The 21504-nt window shown below is 41.7% G+C and overlaps 1 protein-coding gene across 2 annotated transcripts in view; it reads right to left on the bottom strand.

Annotated features, from left to right (window-relative positions):
• The window catches only part of col5a1 (procollagen, type V, alpha 1), a 98452-nt gene that overhangs the window by 35278 nt on the left and 41670 nt on the right, over positions 1–21504 (bottom strand). For both annotated transcript variants that reach the window (XM_042508952.1, XM_042508953.1), the window contains exons 5-26: positions 18711–18842; positions 16274–16381; positions 15762–16184; positions 13959–14423; positions 13806–13862; positions 11780–11821; positions 11160–11222; positions 10980–11054; positions 8554–8646; positions 8024–8080; positions 7793–7846; positions 7525–7578; positions 7324–7377; positions 7149–7202; positions 6987–7040; positions 6496–6540; positions 5752–5805; positions 5212–5256; positions 3598–3651; positions 3469–3513; positions 1320–1373; positions 196–240 (exon numbers count right to left, since the gene is read on the bottom strand). In XM_042508952.1, coding sequence (XP_042364886.1) covers positions 196–240; positions 1320–1373; positions 3469–3513; positions 3598–3651; positions 5212–5256; positions 5752–5805; positions 6496–6540; positions 6987–7040; positions 7149–7202; positions 7324–7377; positions 7525–7578; positions 7793–7846; positions 8024–8080; positions 8554–8646; positions 10980–11054; positions 11160–11222; positions 11780–11821; positions 13806–13862; positions 13959–14423; positions 15762–16184; positions 16274–16381; positions 18711–18842 — 2127 coding nt within the window. The remainder of the gene's footprint in view (positions 1–195; positions 241–1319; positions 1374–3468; positions 3514–3597; positions 3652–5211; positions 5257–5751; positions 5806–6495; positions 6541–6986; positions 7041–7148; positions 7203–7323; positions 7378–7524; positions 7579–7792; positions 7847–8023; positions 8081–8553; positions 8647–10979; positions 11055–11159; positions 11223–11779; positions 11822–13805; positions 13863–13958; positions 14424–15761; positions 16185–16273; positions 16382–18710; positions 18843–21504) is intronic.

Here is a 21504-nt window from a genome sequence, read left to right as displayed (position 1 = left end):
CTTGTAGCACACACAATTACAGCACACACATGCACCCACACTGCTAATGTTATCTGCATTAATGCAAAATGTTTTATGCAAATGAATCTGATCTAGGACAAAGGGAGGGAATGAAACTTAAAAAAAAGCTTAAATAATTTCAGAAAAGCACAAATGCAAGCTTCAAAAGTAAGCAGAGACAGAAATGAAACTTACCATGTGCCCTTTCTCTCCGGGAGGCCCCTCCTTTCCGGGGTGACCCTGTGAATTATTAAGAGAAATATTATTGCATCTCATTTCAGGATAATTACCACCATAAATACTACAACACCCCGTATAACTAAGGGATTGAGTTGTTAAACTGTGGGAGGACGTATCAAAATGGAAAATTGAAATAAGGGCCTTTAAGGTTCAATCTCATTTGGGATTTTTAACCTTTACACACAAGTGTTATAAAGGGCATTACCGGCTATTACTGGGCTCTAAAAGCCAATACTGCGGTTTTGGACATCATCATCATCATCATGCACATAATGTATATGTGTGCGTACAAATGCACAATGTAGACGACACAAAAACACACATCTAATATGGACGACCGGTAAAAAGAAAAGAAAATGGAAGGAAACTGATTGCCTTCTCATGAGACAAAGCAGCTCCTCAGAGCCTCTTATGGGTTTTTAGTGACGTGAAAAGATGGAGAAGGAAATAGATACTAGTGAGGACAGAAATGAGGGACAAGGAGGGAGCACTGAGACTGAGAGAGAGAATATACTGTAGTTGATGGAAGAGGCAACAAATGGATGAATAAAAAAAGCTCAGTGTGTGGATTGAGAGCTATTTCTATTCTAAAAAGCCTATGAAACCCATTGAAAGACCAGGAGACACTGTATGGTGTTCTCTCTCCTCTCCTCCTCCATCTCTCTCCTGTCTTTAAACAAATCCCTCATTTTCTACACGTCTATGTGTGTGTTTCTCCTTCGCTACAGTCTCACAGCTCTCTCTCGTCTCCGTCTCTCTTAGGTGCCACCTGGTGCCTTCTGAGACACACCTGCCGATAGCGCAGGTGTCTCCTTGTGCAAAGATGGGAAGAGAGTGTTTGCATGTGTGTGGGCGGGTTGTTCCACTGTTACACAGCTGTGTTAATGTGTTGTATCGCACATATGTTTCAGCCACATTATTATGTCTGCGTGTTTTGAGTGTGAAGTGTTTTTACATTAAATTGTGATGTACTACTTCGAAAATGTTGTTTCTAACAGTTAGGGCAATTATAATTTGCATTTTAAAAACACAGAACAGGAGACAGAGCATTTCTTTGGGTGTGTGGTAAATAAACTCACTGGTGGACCATCAGCTCCTGGCATTCCTGGCAAACCTGGCTTCCCAGTAGGACCCTAGATGGAAGACAAGAGAAGAAGGTGTTAGGGCAAATAAGACATCACAGAACAAAACAGCACACAGCAATCGAAGGTTAGAGGTATTACAGAAGTCTGTGAAAACAAGACTCAAGGGGCTTTAACACTACCGTGCAGTTACCTGCCGCCTCCAGTCATTTCAATGGGGGGAAGGCGGCAGAGAGAAAGCGGTTGCGAACACAGCAGTAGAGGTATGAAGCAGTTGCCGCCCACATGAACATGCACAGATTATGCTCTGCTGCTCAGACTTTACCGAGTTGAATTTCTGGCGGTTGCCCAAATAGCAGGTATCAGTGGAGCAGAAAGAGGACAAGATGGGGGTGCTGATAATGTTGGCATCTAAATAACCGGACTTACAGTGCTAGAAACTTGGACAACCAGAAGAAAAACTGGACCTGGAATAACATTTCTACCAAACTTCACATAACTATTAAATGTAAAACTATGTTGAAATTTTTGGTATTTTCATTTTTTTCTATTGTCTTTCTACAGTATACAGCTACAAGCTATCTTGCACTTCTGCAAATAATGTTCATCACAGCACCTGCCTCTCATCACAGCTAAGGACGGCATTTAAAAATGTTTTGGTTTTTTTGGGGAACGCTTTTACAGGTAGGCAGCTGTCAGGACAGTTGACACACCAAGCCAACAAATGGCCGTTGGTCAATGTTGGGCTGTCAATAAGTGTCTGTTGCTCTAGTCACTCCGGTTTGTCTATTGGCCCTCGTCTACTTTCTTTCCACAGAGTCAGCATGTCGAACCAGCGTCACAGACAGCAGAGCTCAACAAGAATTAAATCACCCTAAATGGCAGTTCAGCTCAGCGCAGGAAAAGAGAAATGGAAGCAAGGAAAGTCAACAAAGAGCATAAGTCAAGAGAGAATGAGATCAAAACAAACTTAGTATATAAGGTAAATTTGTTTTTCTTAAGTCATTTAGCTCTTTAGCGGGAACGTTTCTTGATGGTTTGTGATGTTGTTCATTGGCGCACGGTAAATATGCTGTTTTCTTTCAACATTGGATTGTGTTTTTAATGTGGTAACTGGCGTCAAGACAATCTTCTGGTTTCCCAATTTGATCGACAATTACAGACTACTGCCATCTGCTGGTGTGGAAGGGTATCTCGTTTCATGCAGGTGCAGAACTTGTTGATTGTCGGTTGTTGTCTTTGCAGTGTGTTCATGTGCAACTTCAGGGGACAACACAGTCTGCTTTGTTGCAGCTAGTTCTCTGGTTTGGTGTGTCTATGCCTTTATACAACCAGAAGAAAAACCAGGCCCGGGTAACATTTATTAAGATAACTGGTAAATTGTAGAAATATGTAAAAATCTTTGGTAATTTTAGTGATTTCTGTTGTCTTGCTACAGTATGCAGCTACAGACTAACTATCGCTTTCGCCACTGATGTTCACTGTTAATACACTTTGCTTTGTTGGGGAATGCTGTTGCAGGTTGGCTGAAGTCAAGACAGTTGACGTGTGGCAGTGTGGAAGCAGCTTAAGAGTCCACAGCCATGCTTACAGCTCTGTGACGCTTTACTTACGCACGGTGATGTTTTGAGCTAAATGCTAATGCCAGAATCTTGGGACCATTATTTTTGAATGAACAACTACTACTCTTTATTCCATTCTACTTTGCCTCATCAAATACCACAGCCTTCTAGTGTTTCATTCATAATCCAGAGACACACTATAACTACATAATTCACTCTCAAATTCCTGTTCAATAATAAACTGAATACCTTCCATATAAACTGGCAAATGTGATTTTGCTGAAATTGGATTAAAATGTATCAGGATTAAAATCTGTCTGCACTGTCTACTCGGCACTATTTGGTCCTGCGTTGGGGACGGGGACGCGTTTGCATAATAGTGTGATAAGCATTTGGAACTGAATAAGATAGCAACTTGGCTTTCAGCTCATGCAAATGAATGAGACAATTTCCAGCAATTTCATAGATTTTGGGCCTGTGTTTATTAACATTTTATCAAGCTGGCACTTTTTTTTCTATGAGTTTGCAGAAATGGCATGTTTCACAATATGTTATTGTTATTCGGTGATCATGTGATATCTTACCTTCTCTCCTGGAGGTCCGATGGCTCCTTGGGGCCCTGGGAGTCCCTGTGGAGAGGACATAAAACGCTCAGTACATTTTATTGGATGGATGACAGAAAACTCTGATGTCACACAAACTGTGTCACTGACCTGAGCACCTGGGTTGCCTTGCTGTCCAGGAGGTCCTGGCTCTCCTTGAGGTCCCTGTAGAGAAATGAAGTTAATTTTAGAAACCTCATTATAAATGCAGAGATTGATCACTTTATTTACTTGAGTAAAACCTCCCATGTAAAGGTAAGAGTGATTTGTTGCTCCATATGGTTCATTAAAAGTGAAATGTTGCTCTCAACAGAAATAAATCAGAAGCTGTCCAACAGCACCCCACTGCATTATTACCTTATTACCAGCCTCTCCTCTTTCTCCTTCTGTGTTTGTTACATTCTCCTATCTATTCACATAGACAGGGTGCGGATGCCCAACCTGAACCCAGGACCCGACAGGCCAGGCTGGGTTCGGACAAATATTTGGCCTACTTGACATGTTGCTTCAAGTTCCTTTTCATGAAAACATAGACTAAAAATAAATTAAAATGATGGAACTACTGTTTGTGCTGGGCTACTTCTTTCTCTGTGTTGGGGTTTTTTATTTACATTTATTGTTTATAAATGTTTATATCCTTATTTATAACGAATGAAGGCAAACTAAGTGCCTCAGCTTACATAAAAGACGTCAGGCTCAGGACGGTTTTGACTGTGAATGTGATTTAAAGCTTGTTTTGTTTGCAAATCAGCATTAATTTTATCAAAGCTGACTATACGACTGTACATGCACCAAGTTAACCAAGCTAGCAGCTAATGTTTGGGTTATCTCCACCTTCTCGTCTAGCTATAGTCACTTCTGACTCCAGAAATCCTAATATCAGGGAGGTGCTTGATAGCCTCCCGGATCCGTCGTTTGAGGATTCATTTTCATATCATATCATTTGTATCATTTGTTTGTTTTTACTGTAATTCTATTATGTTGGTTATTCTGTACACACATTTATTATACATCTCTTTGTCCAGTAAAGGGAATCCCTTCTCAGTTGCTCTTCCTGTGGTTTCTTCCTTTAAGGATTTTGATAGGGGAGTTTTTCCTCATCAAAAGTGAGGGTCAAAAAGGACAGACAGTCAAATTTGTGGTTTGAGATCTTGCGCCAAATAAATAAAAAATGACTTAAGTTATACCTAAACAAGCAAATAGTACAACATCTTGCTCTAGCTCAAGGTAGAAACAGCACGCATTCTCATTTGTACTCTCCTAATGACAGAACCTGTTGAACTACAAACACAAAACACCTTCCATCTCACATAACTGGCAATCAATTACGTTGCCTCAGTCCAAGCGTCAAGGGAAAGCTGTTGATCTTCCATCTCTACCTAGCTGGAATGTTCCCAACAGACAAGACGAGCTGCTCCAGCCAGGTATTCTCTCATTACGGTCAGTTGCTACGAGAAATTGACCTGGAATGGTACAACTGCCCGTGGTGGACTGCTCAAATGAATCTAAACACAGCCGGGCTATTCTTCATTATCTGCTAAGTATCCTGTGATTGGACTGCTGTGTGTGTGTTTGGGTGTGAGTGTAAGAGAGAGGGAGGGCTCATGGGGCGATAAAATGGATTTAAGGATAAAATAAAGAGCATTTTTAGACTCTGTGACAGCTCTGTGTGTGTGTGTTGTGTCTGGGAATTTTTTCAGTCTAATCAACTCCAGCTTCACTTACAATGTTTCCTTTGGGTCCAGGGTGGCCATCCATTCCAGTAACGCCCTACAACAGATGACATGAACACAACATTTAGCATATATCAGCAGTAAATCTGTAATAAACTGAAAAAGTGTATTGTGTGAACTTTAAGCTATTGAATCTTATTTTGAGCTACAGACAGATTTAAAAAACACCTTTTGCATCTGCGCCGTGTGAATTTGAGCGTGTGACATGTTTTATGTGATATCCTGCATCAGTTCAAAATAAGCTACTTGATTGATGCTCACTGTCCATGTTAAATTAAATCTGTTGAAACAATATAAACATTAGGCTTTAAGCTTTGCTCCACTGTCAACATTTGTCTGAAACACTGAAGTTAAACTCAATAAGGTATGCCACTCTTTGTGTATGCTGTCTGAAATATATTGAGTTTGGTATTTCCCTGTGGGCGTTGTTTGCAGCATCTTTTGTTCTATGAGACTGTGGGAAAAGAAAAACAGTAAATCTATTGTAATAGCATGGATATGAAAAGGTGAGAGGACGGTACAGGGGACTCACAGGGGGTCCAGGAGGTCCCTGAGGTCCTTTTGGTCCCAGCAAACCACGGGGCCCCTGGGGAAAAAAGGGAAGGGAAAAGAGATTGAGAAATCACACCTGTGAAAGAATTGATGAATTATTAAACACATTCACCTAAATCAAGTTTCAGAATTATACTTCTGGAAACAACCTGACTTCCCAAATGTCCTTGAGGATATTCTACTGAGTCAGATTGTGAGGGAAAGCTGAAACCCCCTCTCTTTACTACACATTAATTCCCCACAGCTATGCCTATCAAACATTGCTTTGAATTTTTGTGCTTTGCCTTTCAGCTACAGTTACCTAACAAGACCCATTGTCCTTCAAACTAATGTAGCACACCCTGGTGGACAAAATAAGTCATAACAGCAGATATCTGGTGATTTCTCCTTCCCTGTCTTTCTCCCCTTCCGTGGGGAATATCCTGCCTGGGAGTGTGGGAGGCTATTATAACAAGCTTGATGTGAGCTGCCTGCATTTCTCACCTCCAAAGCTTCTCTTGTATAGATGAGGCACACGCAAAGCCTCATCAGAATACACTTTCCAGCAATATAATGCTAAAAAATAAATTTGCATTTCTATGAACGTGAACAGCGGTTACAGGCTGCGCATGATATATTATCAGTTCATTTGATTTTTGCTAACAATATGGCGTGATGAAAGCAGGCCCTGTCAGTTCTATCATACTATCTCTCAGTGTTAATGGTAATACATGCGATCACTCACTGGTTCACCAGGAAGTCCCCTGGGTCCGATCTCTCCATCATCTCCCTGGGAAAGAGAGAGAACGGGTCAGAAAGTGGAACAGGCAGTGAATGGTAATGGAGGGAGAAGCGAGCGTGTGTGTGCGAGGATCGAGAGATAATGGGAAGGCACAAAGAAAAAGCTGGGAAAGAGGGGATCAGGTTGCATCAGCTGTGGGTAATGAGGATGGTGAGGGAGATTAGAAGCAGATGAAGGTGTGCAGAGATCAAAAAATATTAAGGAGAACATTGAGTGAGAGAGGGGAGGCAGGGAGGGCAAGGTGAAGTGACAAAAAGGCGAGTTTGGAAAGAGGAAGAAGTTCAGCACAGAGCAATTTCTGTATTTCTGCAGTGTAACAGTATCAGATAAGGGGTGAGATACATCAGACACAAGCACTCACACTATTTCTTAGCAAAAAAAAAAAAAGAAAAACTGAAAAAGAGAGGTGTGAAATTGCAAGTTTTCTCCATTACCCTTTCTCCATCCTCTCCAGTAGCACCAGGAGGTCCAGTCGGGCCAGGTTCACCCTATGACAGCAAACATTTAGATTTAACAGTGGCACACGTCAAAACCAATTCTCACACATACACACTAGACAAAAAACACACTTTTAATGGCAGCACAAAAGGACTTACTCTGTGTCCTTTTTCACCAGGAAGTCCGGCCAGGCCATCAAACCCTCTGTCTCCCTGCAGAGCAAAGAAAAATCAGGTTGCATGCCTCTTGTACAGGCTTCAAAAACACACTCTTAAACTGGCATTCTGAAATGTGTCACACTGAAGTGCATTATGACTATGGTAGACACAGTACCTTGGGTCCAGACTGTCCCGGCATGCCCCTGGCACCATCAGCTCCAGGACGACCCTATAAAAATAACAACAGTTACATAACATGTCAGACATCTCTGTGAATATACTATGAGGACTAGAATATGCCTGGCTTCTAAATCAGCACTACGAAAAGTATAAGAGCACAAAGTGACATGTTGCGTGCTATGTGTGTCACGTTTACCCTTCTGCCAGGCTTTCCAGAGGGTCCGGGGGCTCCCAGAGGTCCACGTGGTCCCTGAAACAAAAACACTGATTAAACTCAAAAGCATTTTTTCTTTACATTTCCATCTTGAAATTGTCACACTAAAACAAGAAAAGCTGGATATTGCTCTACTTTACAACAGCAAATTAAATAATATATATATTTAAAGATTTCAGTGGGATTTGTTTTGATTTAGTTTTTTCTGATAAATTGTAAAAACAAAATTTCACATTCGTGTATCTTGTACCTGAGGACCTGCCTCTCCAGACTCTCCCTTGAGTCCTGATACACCAGGAGGACCCTGAGAGGAAAAATAAAGAAGATTTAATGGACACTGAACCAATACTAGCTTTTAACTCAGCTACAAACTGTTTGTGTATTCATTTTGTGTACAACAATAGCTGCTGATCAAATTTTTGATGTAAAATGTCTATTGATTTTGAGTCCGCTTGCCGTGAGGTGATTTGAAAATACGTACCAGAGGGCCGGGTCTGCCAGTCAAACCCATCGGACCTGTAGGGCCACGCATAGCCAGCTGAACACAGGAGGAAAAAAAATAGTAATATGATGAAAATAAAAATATATAAAAGGATAAAATATTCAAAGCTGTTGTACATGTAGCTGATGTATCATTAAATATAACATGGATTCATGCATTTGCATGTGTGTGTGCTGCAAGTGTGTTTGTGTCTGTTCATGTGTTGCGTGTGTGTGTGTGTGTGTGTGTAATTATATATGAATAATGCATGTTTGTGAGCAACCACAGGGTAATAAAACGTAACACTGAAATAAGAAAATGCAATACTGATGAAAATAAAGGAGAAAAGGAGAAAAACAGGATTAAAACAATTAATTCAAATATGCCAAAGAGGAATACAATAGAAAAAAAATAAGACAGAGTAAAACATGTTTCAACAGGAGAAGCAAATTTGAGAATGAAGAGAAAAAAATACATTACTACAGTATATACAGAATAATACTGCAGTGTGTTTATGTGTGAACTGTTACCCTAGCCTGCTGCATGATGGCTTGCATCTGGGCCTCCTGTGCTGATACAGCAGGTCCCTTCTGTCCCGCGTCACCTCCACCACTCATTCTGAACTATGGAGGGAATAAGAGATTGGTGAGACTTCGCTGCAGTAAAGATACCAGCACACAGGAGGCAGTGGCAAAACATAATAGCCGAGAAAAATGTGGAATAACTAAAGTTTCTTGCAGCAAAATAAATATTTTAGTTGAAACCTATTCCCAACAACGTGTTCAATATTTCTTTTATACGATGTCCCAGCTCAGAAACTATGCAACAGATGTGGAACTAAGCATCAGCCTCCAGCTGACACACCAGCACCATTGGAGGGCTGCCTCTGCAGGCTGCGAGCTCCCGAATTCTACTGGCATCTGGTGGTATTAAGCCTGCATTGCAACCATAGGTGAATATCCAGGCTTGTGGTGCAACACAGGTTTGCTTGGGCCAAGCATCTCGGGTTGGGTTACATAGCACAGTCCTCAGGAGGCTGACGGTCGGTTGGTTTACAGATGCACGGCAACGCAACAGTGAAATACTGAGCAGGATTGTTACCATCACAGAAACATCGTTACCAAGAAGCAAAATACAAACAGTTGATTCAGTACATCATGGCTGAGTCAGATCTGCTGCAGCTCACCCACCATAAACCAAATTTATCTGGAGCAAATCTATCGTGCAAATCCCACGGTTTCTTCTTCAGACTACACTTGTGCTGAGTTTGATTAAATATTGGCCCTTCCCTTTGCTATCTTGGTCACAATCAAATATATGCAGATATTTCTGTTTTTCCTGCCAATCTGTGAGCCTTTTGGTCTGTCTTTGTTTCTTTTTCTTTTCATCTTTTTCACGCATTTCATCTTTCCTTCTCCAATATGCATTTCTATGCATCACTGGACCTTGAACAAAATGTTCTGCAACATCAAATTGTTGACTGGGGAAGCCAGAAAGAAAGACGAACACTGATGGAAACTACATTATTTCTTTTCACACACCACCAACTTATGGTAGAGCATGATGTCCAGAGAAAATAAAGAGAGGATGCATCACAAGTTATTGGACCATTTATGCAAAAACACAGTGCTACGATTCACCTTGTTATGTTTATTCCACAATTTTAACACCAAGTCCTTTGCTTGAAAAAAGGGTGAAACAACAATGCATGTTTCCCATTAGCCTCGGAGCTCAAGGATCAGATTTCAAGCTGTGCTTTCTGCCAGTGGATACGCCAGAATGGCTTGAGTTCCTGTCCAGACAGACACAGCTCTGTGAACCCCTGAAACCACAACTTCACATCTGTACAACTAATCAGCTCCAACAGCGGCGGGATCAGACATCTTCCAAGTACAAGGAAAAGAGAGTAAAAAAGGTAGAATGCGTAGGAAGTTGTTAGCACGGCTGTGTGCAAGTGTCGGTATTGAATCATTGGACACAGCTGAAGCTACAGAGAGAACTGACGGTGTTGCTTTGCTTCCTGTCTAAAGCTAGACGACTTCCTGGAAAGACACACGATAGGATAGCTTAAATTTTGAGCTGAAAAATGTGGAATAAGTTAAAGCTATGCAGGAAGAAAGTCTGAGTTTACGGAAAGGGGTGTCATACTGGGGGGCACAGTGGCTCTGATTACTCAGTGCCCAAACAGGAGGGCAGGGAGTTTGAAAAGCCTGGAATGAAAAGTTTTGTTTTTATTTCTATGCAATCAGTGTGAAAACTAAATTAAAACTGGACGAATAAATAAGCTGGAAGAAAGGAGCTTGTTTAAAAAAAATAGCGGAAGATTCCTGCGGCACATCTCATCCCTTAAAGGCTTAAAATGGTTTGGTCCGCCCCTGCACAAGGATCTCTAAACACAGTTAAAGCCAAGTAAGTGACTGCTTGTGCTTCCGGAGCAAAAAGAAATTAATCAAAGGAAAGAGAAAGAAAGCAATCTGACTTTTTAAACATTTTAAAGGTGCATAAATGAGACATGAAACAAGAGTGGAAAGGCCAGGGGGGGGGCGGAGATTAAGTATGCATAGGGCCCAGAATTTGGGGCTACACCCCTGTTCATGGGGTCAAAACTGAGAGTAAGCACACCAGGTGGAGAGAGGCGCGAGCTCACTAACTACACATACCACAAGGGGCTGCTAAAGCACGCATTTTCATAGCAAAATATTTGTAAAGGACCGGTCCATCAATAAGCTTTCAAAGGAAACCCCCTTCATTCCACTACAGTGTGTAAACCACATGTCAGAGCTATTGATAAAACAGTGTTAGATGCATCATACTTGGCTTTAAACAAGAATGAACATGGATATAGCGCCACATGGAAAACATTTTAGCGCTTTAAGCAGGGGTAAACATGAAAACACACAGCACTTCCTATTTTTAATTCTTTTTTTTTTTTTTTAAACAGTTGTTATTTACTTACAGGCAGCATCAGCACAGTTCCAGGGGGTCCTGGCAGACCATCAGCACCAGGAAGACCAGGACGACCCGGAGGACCCTTAGATTGAAAGTAACACAAAGTATGAGTACACACACTGACAGAAATGTGGTTAGTTTCTGTGTTTCTAGAGCTTTAAAAATCAGTGTGACAATTTCTACACACCCTCTCTCCAGAATCTCCAGGACTGCCTGGTGGGCCAGAAGCACCTGGGGGTCCGGGGAGACCCTATGTTAAGCAAAAAGATCTCATTTTACACATATAATACATACATAATGCATCACGAAGATCATATTTGCTCCACTAAAAGTTCTCGCCTTCATCTCGCAAAGTGGTCACACATGGGAGAAAGGAATGCATGAGGCAATACGGGACTGCTTGTCGAGTTGTAAATCCTTTGTGACGCGCTCTTTATTTGTCTATAGCTCAGCGCTTGAGCGGCTGGCCTCTGTGGGACTCCATCTGCAGGGTGTCAAGAGCAACTGTGTCGGAAAAAAGCCGTCCTAGATAAATAATTAAGTTCTTCAGCATCTGGGCAAGTCCATATCACTTCGGGGGGAACTGTTGTGGCCACTCCCTTTGCATTACAAATCAGGCAGCCGGGGATTTTTCAGAGTAAAAACATGAATTTTCCTATCTAAAGGACACAGCATGCACAGACTCGAAGAACGGGTGACATCAACTGTTCTCAGCTTTTATTCATACACAGAGATGACAGAAAAATGATAAAATGAGGACAAGAAAAAGAGGAAAAAGAGAAAGTAAAGAGACAGGATTTGACTTACTGTTGGCCCTTCAGGCCCAGGCGGACCCTCCACTAACATTCCCTAAAAACACACAAGCACAGAAATCATCAGTTACCACAAGCGTCCCCACAGCTATGTCATGGCCTCATTCATCAGCATTTGCATGCCATGATCTCACAGTGTACAGATGCTGCCCACAAGCGTTTAATGTGTTCATTAAGACACTGCTTAAGTTTAAAGGAGGTAAGTGTACATAAATACATGTCCCAACACACCTGCCTATCAAGCTTCCATCTCTTTGCTAACTTAATGTACATTCCTGCCTGTCATTTCATTTACGCTTGCCATCAAATCCACGGAGGAAAAGGAGGATGAATGACCGCAGAGTCAGAAAGGTAGAGACGCCCTGAGGTGCTCTCCTACCTGGACAAGCTGAGGGAGGTATTAATGAAATCAAAGTTATAATTGATTTGTACGCACTGTCAGATGAAATATTTGATCATGCATGCAATGTAAAGCCTGTTTATACAGGTGTGATCTGAAGTACGATCAGTGGAATTATTTAATTTCCACCATATATCCTTATAGCTTAAAAAAGCAAGCGGTTCGGTTTGGACCACTTACGAGCATCTGACTTGCAGACGCAATGTTGTGGCTCTGTGGCGGCAGAGATATTGCTTTGTTTGTTTGCTCTTGCAGTAACATTTTGCCTTTCCTCTTTGTTGTGAGGAAATCCACACGTAACTGGAAATGTGTGATGTTTTTCAGCAACCCCCAAGCTCTTCTGTCTGAGCACTTTCCTAAAATACCAAAAAATTACTGCAATTGATCTTTGGCACTCCCCAGGTTACACCTTTGTCTCTCCTTCAGTGTGGGGCTAGATCGTGGGGGAAAAATGTGTGTATGTGTTCATATTTGTGTGTGATGCTCAGTTTTTTGCACGTATACTGGAGACACTGGGAGGTGATGTGGACACAAATTTGGTGGGTAATGAGTCACCAAATACGCTAACACACAAAGTGGCAACTTCTGGGGCTGAAAAATGAAGCCAATGCGTAAGTGCGAGAAACTGCAGTTCCTCAAATGACCACTTGAGGCTGGCTTCAGAGTCAATCCCCATAGACCCCCATGCTAAAATGCCTAATTTAATAGCAGAATAAAACATGTTTACAGCCTGGTACAAAAAAATGGAGATGGTCTCTATTGCTAATTTCAAAATTCCTGCCTGTATGGTGGTGATTTTTTATATAATTTACCCATTTAAATGTTATTCAGGGATATAGTTATGTAAACTTGTGTCACTCAAAAACATGCGTATAGTTGTCAGTGTATGAGTAAAAGTCTTTTTGGCAACATGGCATCACGTGATAATGTAATCACGCTGGCTGCTGAGAAATGTCTCACGTCATGTTAGCTGCATCCATTTTTTTTACAGTCTATGTTACACACACACACACACACACACACACACACACTGTGGTCTTCTTGGAATTTGACTCCCATTTCTTTCTGTTCTCACATATAAACACAAAGACACTCAGTCACATACTCTGTGGAGCTCAGTGACTTTTGTTTGAAGTCAAACAGCTGTAGCTGAATCAGAGATATAAATCACGTCTGTGTCTTATGTACCTTTGCAAACATACAAAAAGAGTCATCCTCACCTGTATATATACTGTGCACGTATCTAAATCAAAGTTGAATGTTTTCCACCTGTTTGCATTTCAACAAGCTTCAGTTTTTGGCAAAGAGGCAGAAAAAGTCTTCCTCTCTCCCTTTTGTTCTCCACCCTCCATCTCCCCCTGTGTTTACAAACTACCCACACTGTGTTTAGAGATTATTGACAATCCCTGCATGGCCGTCCTCCAAATGTTTATGCTGTAGTCCTGATGATCAGCCAGAAGCGAGGCCTTGCCCGAGGACAAGTGAGGGGTGGACTGTGTTTAGATGTGGATCACACATATGTACTGGCAAACATAAACATCCACGCATACACCCGTGTTCACACAAGAGCACGTAGCCTACATCTGTCGCTCAAGAACGTTGTTCAGATAATGATACTCACAGGCTCAATAACAGCAGGCTCTCCCTTCTGTCCTTTCTCGCCACGAGCTCCATCGACCTACATACCAAACACGCAGACACAAACACAATCAGTTTCAACACCCTCATCATCAACACCTTCATCATGCTGGTATGTTTTTCCATTATTTTTCACCTGTCCATAGTAACTGTCGGTCTCAGCAGGCAGCACTTTGTTCTCTTTGTCGTCGTAATCATAGGGGTCGATACCTAAGTCGTCATAGTTTTCGAGGGGCACCTCCTTGAACTCATCCTCCAGATCAGTGTAGTCAATATCGCCGTCCAGGCCCAGGTCGATCCCAGTGGTGATGGATCCTCCTGCTCCGGTGCCAGCGCTGGCTGATCCACCTCCAGTGGTGGAAGATCCTCCACCTGAGACAGAACCGCCCCCGAGGGTGATGGTAGAACTGCTGCTGCTGCTGCCTCCTCCACCACTGACAAGAACGGAACTGCTGCTGCCGCCACCTCCACCACCGATGCTGCTGCTGCCTCCACCTCCAATGTGAACTGTGCTACTGCTGCCGCCGCCTCCACCAGTGGTGTAATGGTCGTCCACACCATACTCATAGCCATCGCCGTAGTCATCGTAAGAACCTCCGAACTATAAGGAGACACATAAAGTTACTACATTATAAAGTGAAGTTTGCAGCAGTTGGAGGCAACCGACAATGAAGAAGTTACTCCCTGTGGAAAACTTAGAAATGCAAGAACATTACTTTTGCATCTGTGACCTATTAACCCTTTGAACTCTGCAACAGAAATGGTCTGCTAATGCCTACATTGGTATTTTTTCTTATTGTGATGTCATTTCTTGGAACATCTATAAAAGCTTTGTATCATTTAAATTTGCACAATGTAAACTAAGATGTTAATTAAGTCAAGTTTTTTTCATCAGAGTTTACAAAATAAACACAAAAAATACTGATCCAAAATATTTCTAAATTAATAAACATTAAAAAAAAATCTTGATACGTTTTTTAACAATGTACCTTATTCAGTTTTTTTTTTGTTTTTTTTTTAAATATGCTCATTTTTATGTGTAGAATGCAATAATGCCATGGGCTATACACAGTCATAGAGTAATGACATCATCACGTGAATACAACATGACACAGAGGACCGAAGCCTTAGCTTTCTGCTGCAAAATAATCAATGTTCGAGCTATTATGCTTCTCATTTTAGATTGATATATACCTGATTATGTGTGCAATGATCCCCTGCAGCAATAACCAGGAAATACTGGTAGAATTATGACAAATTACCACATTTGTAGACAAGGTAAGGTAACGTCAATGAATGTTGTAGCTATTATAGTTCTCATTTTAGATCAAGGACCATGCAAACAACAATTTCCCACAGCCATCTGCAAGACGTCTGTTTTTAAAGGGTTAAAAGATTGTAGCATGCTAGCCCTGCAGCAAAGGATTGTTGTCAGTAAAGATAAATAAATGCTGATAATGAATTAGCTTGATCTATAAAATGTCAGAAAATAGAGTAAAAAAAAATCTGGAAATCTAAAAGTACAGGTTAAGCCTTTCAGTGTCTTACTTTGCCCAAAACCTGTGTGACGTGTTTGTTATCACATTTTGAGAAGATGGAATATTTTAAAAAATGACTTCTCCGAGTAATCAATTATTCAAATAGTTACATATCGGTCAGTTCTGTCAATCCATTAATGGAAAAGGCTCTTTCTATACCATTTCTTCCCCTAGGCTCCAATGATGGAGATTTCTATAAAAAGCATTAATTCGTTCCTCATGTGGATTGGTGGATTATAACACGAGGAGGGGCCCTGCTTATGTACCCCACACATAGTTGCAGGTAAGTAAAGAAAGGGATTTAAAATGTTTTTTGACAGCTTATCAATACCTCTATTCGACCCACGGGTCGCAGCCACAACAATTAAGTGAGCATGTCAGTGTAATTAATGTCAACCTACTGATGTCTTATTGCTGGTGATGGTTATTGAAGATCCTCCTCCGCTGGTGATGACCCGCCGTTCGATTCCAGACCCTGTACCTAAGTCGATATTTCCTCCTGCTCCCAGGTCCAGCTCTCCTCCGGTGCCAACGCTGGTGCTGGTGATGGTGACACGCCGAGAGGTGTCTGCGTCAGGTGACGCCGTGGACTCGCCGTAGTAGTTCTCGTAGTTGCCATAGCTGTCGTAGTTGTCATAAGGGCTAGTCTCCTCTCCGTAGGCATCTCCCCCGGCTGTGGCAGAACCTGAAGAGCTTGATGAAGAGCTGGAGGATGACCCGGAGGATGAGCTAGTGGAAATGGAGGTCAAAACTTTGTCACCGGTGGCACCAGAACCCCTCAGAACCTCCTCAACCGTGGTCACCACGCTGTCTCCATCTGTCACCTGGAAGGCAAAGAGGATCCATTTGATGGTTTTCCTTCTGCATTTCAAACAAGATGATTGTATTGTGGCAAAATGCATGGGTAGACTACCTTAACTTCTTTTGTGGTTGTCTCAGCATCAGATGTTGAGTCAAAAGGCTTGCCGTCCACGTCCTCATAATAAGGGTATTCATAATAGTAGCTGTCCTCCTCTGTGTTCTAAAGGAGAGCAACATGACACAGACACAGTGAGGGTTTGTGACTGAGAGAGAAAAACTATCAATTATTAAAAAACACGATTTTCAAACACCGCTCTGTTGCTTCTGGCTCTGGCTGGCATATGTGGGACTGACTGTCCATCGATCAGAAACACACAGGAATGCCTTCTCCTCACGCTGCATCTCCCTGCTGCAACATGTTGTGACTGAATGACAAATCACTTTTCCACCTTTCTTAATGAATCTGTCATACATGTTTCAAGAGAAAACAACACAGGTTCAAGTTTACCTCTTAGGCACACTGACAGGCCCCAGTTCAAGGAAAGAGGTCAAGAGGAAGGACTTTCTGTCTATCTTTTAACACTTGTCTGACACGCCTTTAATCAGTGTATTGGTATTCAGTTCAGGAAAACTGCACATTGCAGGGATGCAGGCTTAGGCAAGCACCACATCATTCCTGAACATTATTAACTAACTGCATAGCCTGATAACCCTGTTCTCCCCAGTCAGCACTTTCCTCTGCCAGAGTGCAGTTCCCTTGTATTAGCCAAGAGGCTCTTTTCAGCACAGGATCCGAATGAGATCTGATTTGAGTATTAGAGACAATTATGGATTAAGGGAAATGAACTTCCTTGAGTAAGGTCAGCCATGAGAACACTTGGTGGTTTCTACAATGACCTGTGTGCAAAGAATCTACCATATTACCTCTAAGCAACATATAAGAGTAATAAAAACTTATAGAGATAATTTTTTTTAATGGAGGTTAAATGGGGTACTTATCCATAGTCAGTGTATTACATACAGCAGATGTCAGTCCACACATTCCCAGTTTGGAGAAGCAGGCTGAAGTGTGAAACAGAGGTTAAGCAATGTACTGCTGTGCATGCGGAGCAGCAACAAAGTTTATTTTAGCCACCTAAAAAAATGTTACACCTAAGAAAAATTAATGTCACTGTAAGTGTTTGTGATACTGAGAGTATTTTCACAGCTTTACCTTTGTGATGGGATCTATGCTCTCAAAAGACACCAGACATCATTGAGAAAAACTGTAATTTTAGCTCCCTGTACACAGAAACAGCTTGTCTACTGCTGCTTCAACCAGTTAGTTAGTTTACGTTTTTGTGTGACTTTGTTGAATCCAAATGAACCCTTTTAAATACCAAAGGCAAACAATAACACATTTGACTGAGGCAGCAGCAGACTAAAACAGCTCCTGTGGTCAGCAATGTTAAATCACAGTTTTTCTCAATGGAGTCTGGTTTTGAAGAGAGCAATATGGAAATCACTGTCTGGCATTAAGACACAGTAGTGAAAATACTCTCAATAAATGGTACACTAAAACCAATATTTTTTTTTTTTTTATTTAGGTGGGACTTTTTCAGGTGGCTAAACTACATCCTGTTGCTGACCCATCCACAGCAGTACATTGCTTAGCTTCCATGTCGGACTCCAGTCTCCTTCTCCAACATGCTGACTGACATGTACTGTTTGTAATAAACTCTCTATGGATAAGTACAAATACCTGGGGATACCTGGTATTGATGACTCCCTTAATTTTAAACCTCATGTACCTGGTGAAAAAGCTGAGGCTAAAACTAGGTTTTCATTTTTGAAACAAGTTGTGTTTTTCTTTTAATGTAAAAAAGTGTCTTGTTGCTGCAACGCCTCTGAATAGTGTCTCCATATTGTTGCTACAGCTTGCAGTGCGTCCTTGGGGTTCATTACAAACTGTAAATCTCTGACCCATCACTGTGGCACACCTTCATTTATAAGGCAATTTGTGGTCTGCTCCCACACTACCTATGTGTTTTCATCACGCAGGAAAGGACAGGACAGTACTCATTGCGTTCTCAGGACCTCTTTATACTCTCGGCCCCAAATGCTCGGACAGAAATTGGGAAAAGGGCCTTTGGGTATTCTACACCCTCAGCCTGGAATTTGTTACAGAATGACTCGAAACTTAAGGAGCTGGTGTCGTTAAATGTTTTTAAATCTAAAATGAAAGAAGCAGATACTATAGAATGTAGTTGTTTTAAGCCTGTCTGGTTGTATAACTGACCCCTGGAGAGTTCTCTTTTGACTGATAGATAGCTCTCTTAATGCAAATTTTAGTGCTTGTGAAATGTATTGTCTCCCCTTGTGTCTCTGTCGGCAACTTTGTGTTCTCACTGCTGACTGTCTTGACCAGGTCTCCCTTAAAAAAAATTTCTTAATCTTAATTGGACCAACCTGGTTAAATAAATGTTAAATAAATAAAGTACCACATAAAACTCTGTTGAAAAAAAAGAAGTATTAAACTATTACTTTAAAGAAAGGGTCTTGTTACTTACATATTCATCTGTGTTGGGGTCCTGGTTCTGAGGCTGGTCGGGCATTTGCACTTCACAATCGGGGCTGTAGTGCTCACAGTAGTCATAGGCAGCGCGATGGTCTGCTACAATCATTAGCTGCTGGATGTCTCCCTGGAAACCACAAGAAACAGGAAGCCGTGAGACTTACTGGACGCAGCTACAAGTCGTGCGTGTAAATAAACAAGCAAACAGCGGTGGAGACACCGCTCTCACACTCGGTGACCCCTGGGGAAAAAAATGAAAGCATATAAACAAATAAAGATCAGGAAGGAACATCTGCGTGCCGCATTATCACATGCAGAACAGGCAGTCCTGAAACTAGGTCAAGGCAGGGGAATATGAAGTGATGAAGAACTTTGTCCCACGTCCAAGAGTGTCATTTTGCATCAGAGTGTGAGACAAAAAAAGCTTACAGCAAACATTACAAGAGAACATGGAACAAGTGACTTCATGTAGCTGCGGACGATGATACAAACAAACACACACAACCACTGACTCACACACACAGACACACACACACACACACACACAAAGTGAGTCTTTAACAGGATGATGGATTTCAAACAGCGTACATGAGCCTTGCCCCTGAGCTGAACGGGACATGAGTGATTTTGCTTCGGCGCTGATTGTGTAAGATGAATGGATCAACTTGCGACATGGAGAACATGAGCAGACCTGCAGTTGTGGATAGCTGACCTGAACCATTTGACTTAAAGGAGTGGAGTGAGCTGAGGTGCAAGAGGGGGTGGAACAGTAGCAGATTTGGAGAAAGAGAGGAAGAGGAGGAAGCAGAGACTGATAAAAAAAAAAGAGCAGGAGAAGGAAAAGGCTCAGAAGGATCCCCAGGCTACATAGGGAGCTGGGTTTGTGTGTTTGCCACATGTTTCAGAACAAAATGCACATGGCACCAAAACACTGTGCACAGTGCATTCAAACACATCCTAGTCATACTTCCAAATGCGGTGATGTCATTCCACATCAATCAAACACAATGTCAACTTAGCTGAAACAAATCAGGGGGTATGAGAACCAGCAAGGGATGCAACTATGGGAACAGACCGCCACAGAGGGCGAATTGTTTTTAATTATGTCCAATTGCCGAAAATCTGAAACCTCTCAACACGTCTTTCCAGCTGAAATTCTCCATGAATAGCTGTGTTTTCTGTAAATGGATTGCATTTGTGGTCTAACCAGTGACAGTTCAGAGAGAAGCGCTGGTCCCGCTGAAAACAGTGCACAGAACTCCCTGTCCTCCATCCTTTAATAACCCTTGTAAAAGCCTCCACAAGATGATGTTTCCTGCTTTGTCCTTGGCTTATGCTATCAGTGGGGTTTATGGTGGATGCAGGAAAACAAATCCCAAAACTTCCTCCAAGACAAAAAGACCAGAGTAGCCATTACACAACTCTCCCAGCTATGAACTCAGAGCTCCAGGGAAACGTTCAAATGGCTACTTCTGAGCCATTTGTCCAAAGTCAGGATCTGTAAGGAGCCTTTTCTTGGTATCACTTTGACAGTCTGTCTCTCCCTTATCCTGGCAGGGCTGTGTGTAACAGCTGCACTGAAAGGGGATGATGGGAATATAGTGTTTGAAATGAGGTCACATTCAATAAGGAATAAGCCCTCTGTACAACAAAACAGCCCTGCTGTCTGGAGCATTGCAACTGCTTTCCTATTCACATGCCATTCTTTTGTTTTTTCTTTTCCTTTTTCTCCAACTCCCACAGCAGTCGGGGGAATGTCAGGCGAGATGCTGACCACAAGTGGTGTGATCCTAATTGCACCAAGATGCGATAATTAATCATACACCTAAGCATTAATGAGAACATCCTCGCAGCACTGAGAGCACCGTGGCAGAATGTGTTTAATGATGTGTGACATGTACACAGAGAGAAAGAGGTGGTGCATGCCTCGAGAGAAAAGTGTGCTGTTATAAGAATCTTATTGAGGCTGGAAAAGCTGATGGCTGCTTTTGATTCTCCTAACTCTATCGCCAAAGGCATGTGAGAGGAGGGGAAAAAAAGGATGAGAAGAATCTCGATTGGGAATGCAGACCTGAGCTGAGCTAAGCTGAGCTCGTTCCTGTTGCACCATTCAGCACAAACAGTTCCAGCCGTCTGAGGTTTTATTCTGTGTTAAAAGTTCTGGAATATAAAAAGGGAGGCCAAGCACGGAGTGCTGCACCAAACCAAATGCAGATGTATACTCAGAGAAAAGTTGGAAACCAACATTTTTTCACTTTTAGGGGCGTTCTAGCAAACGAGAAATTACACTTTGATTAAGTCTTGAAAATGATGAAAGAAAAAAAGAATGATCAGTCACTTCTAGTACTTATGGGTTAAACTGCTCTTGACCCTACCTTTCCCATAATGCAGCTTATTAATGTCTCTAAATTAGACTCTAGACTCTTATCAACCTGCACACTGAGGCTGTGCATTGGCAAAAATCTAGTAATGCGATATGTATCATGATACAGGGGTTAGGATTCAATATATTGCAATTTATATACTGTAAGCAAGGTGATATACTGTGATTTTTTTAATGAAATTTTAGGAAAACTGTCATAGAATAGATGACTAATCACTAAATGCATGAAAAAAGTTTACTTTTTTTGCATAAAAGTTCATTTTTTGCACGAATAGAACTGGATCTGCTTTTGTAATCAGTCCTTGTAACATCCGACATAACATCACTATGTGCAATCTAATTAAATAACTATATGTTAAAAAGTGCTTTCTTAAGGTACACAAATTAAGACAATAAAAATATTACA

Source organism: Plectropomus leopardus, chromosome 20 (genome assembly GCF_008729295.1).
Source record: "Plectropomus leopardus isolate mb chromosome 20, YSFRI_Pleo_2.0, whole genome shotgun sequence".
Lineage (NCBI taxonomy): Eukaryota > Metazoa > Chordata > Actinopteri > Perciformes > Serranidae > Plectropomus > Plectropomus leopardus.
The sequence above is the reverse complement of the archived record's forward strand: the minus strand, read 5'-3'. Positions and strand labels throughout refer to the sequence as shown.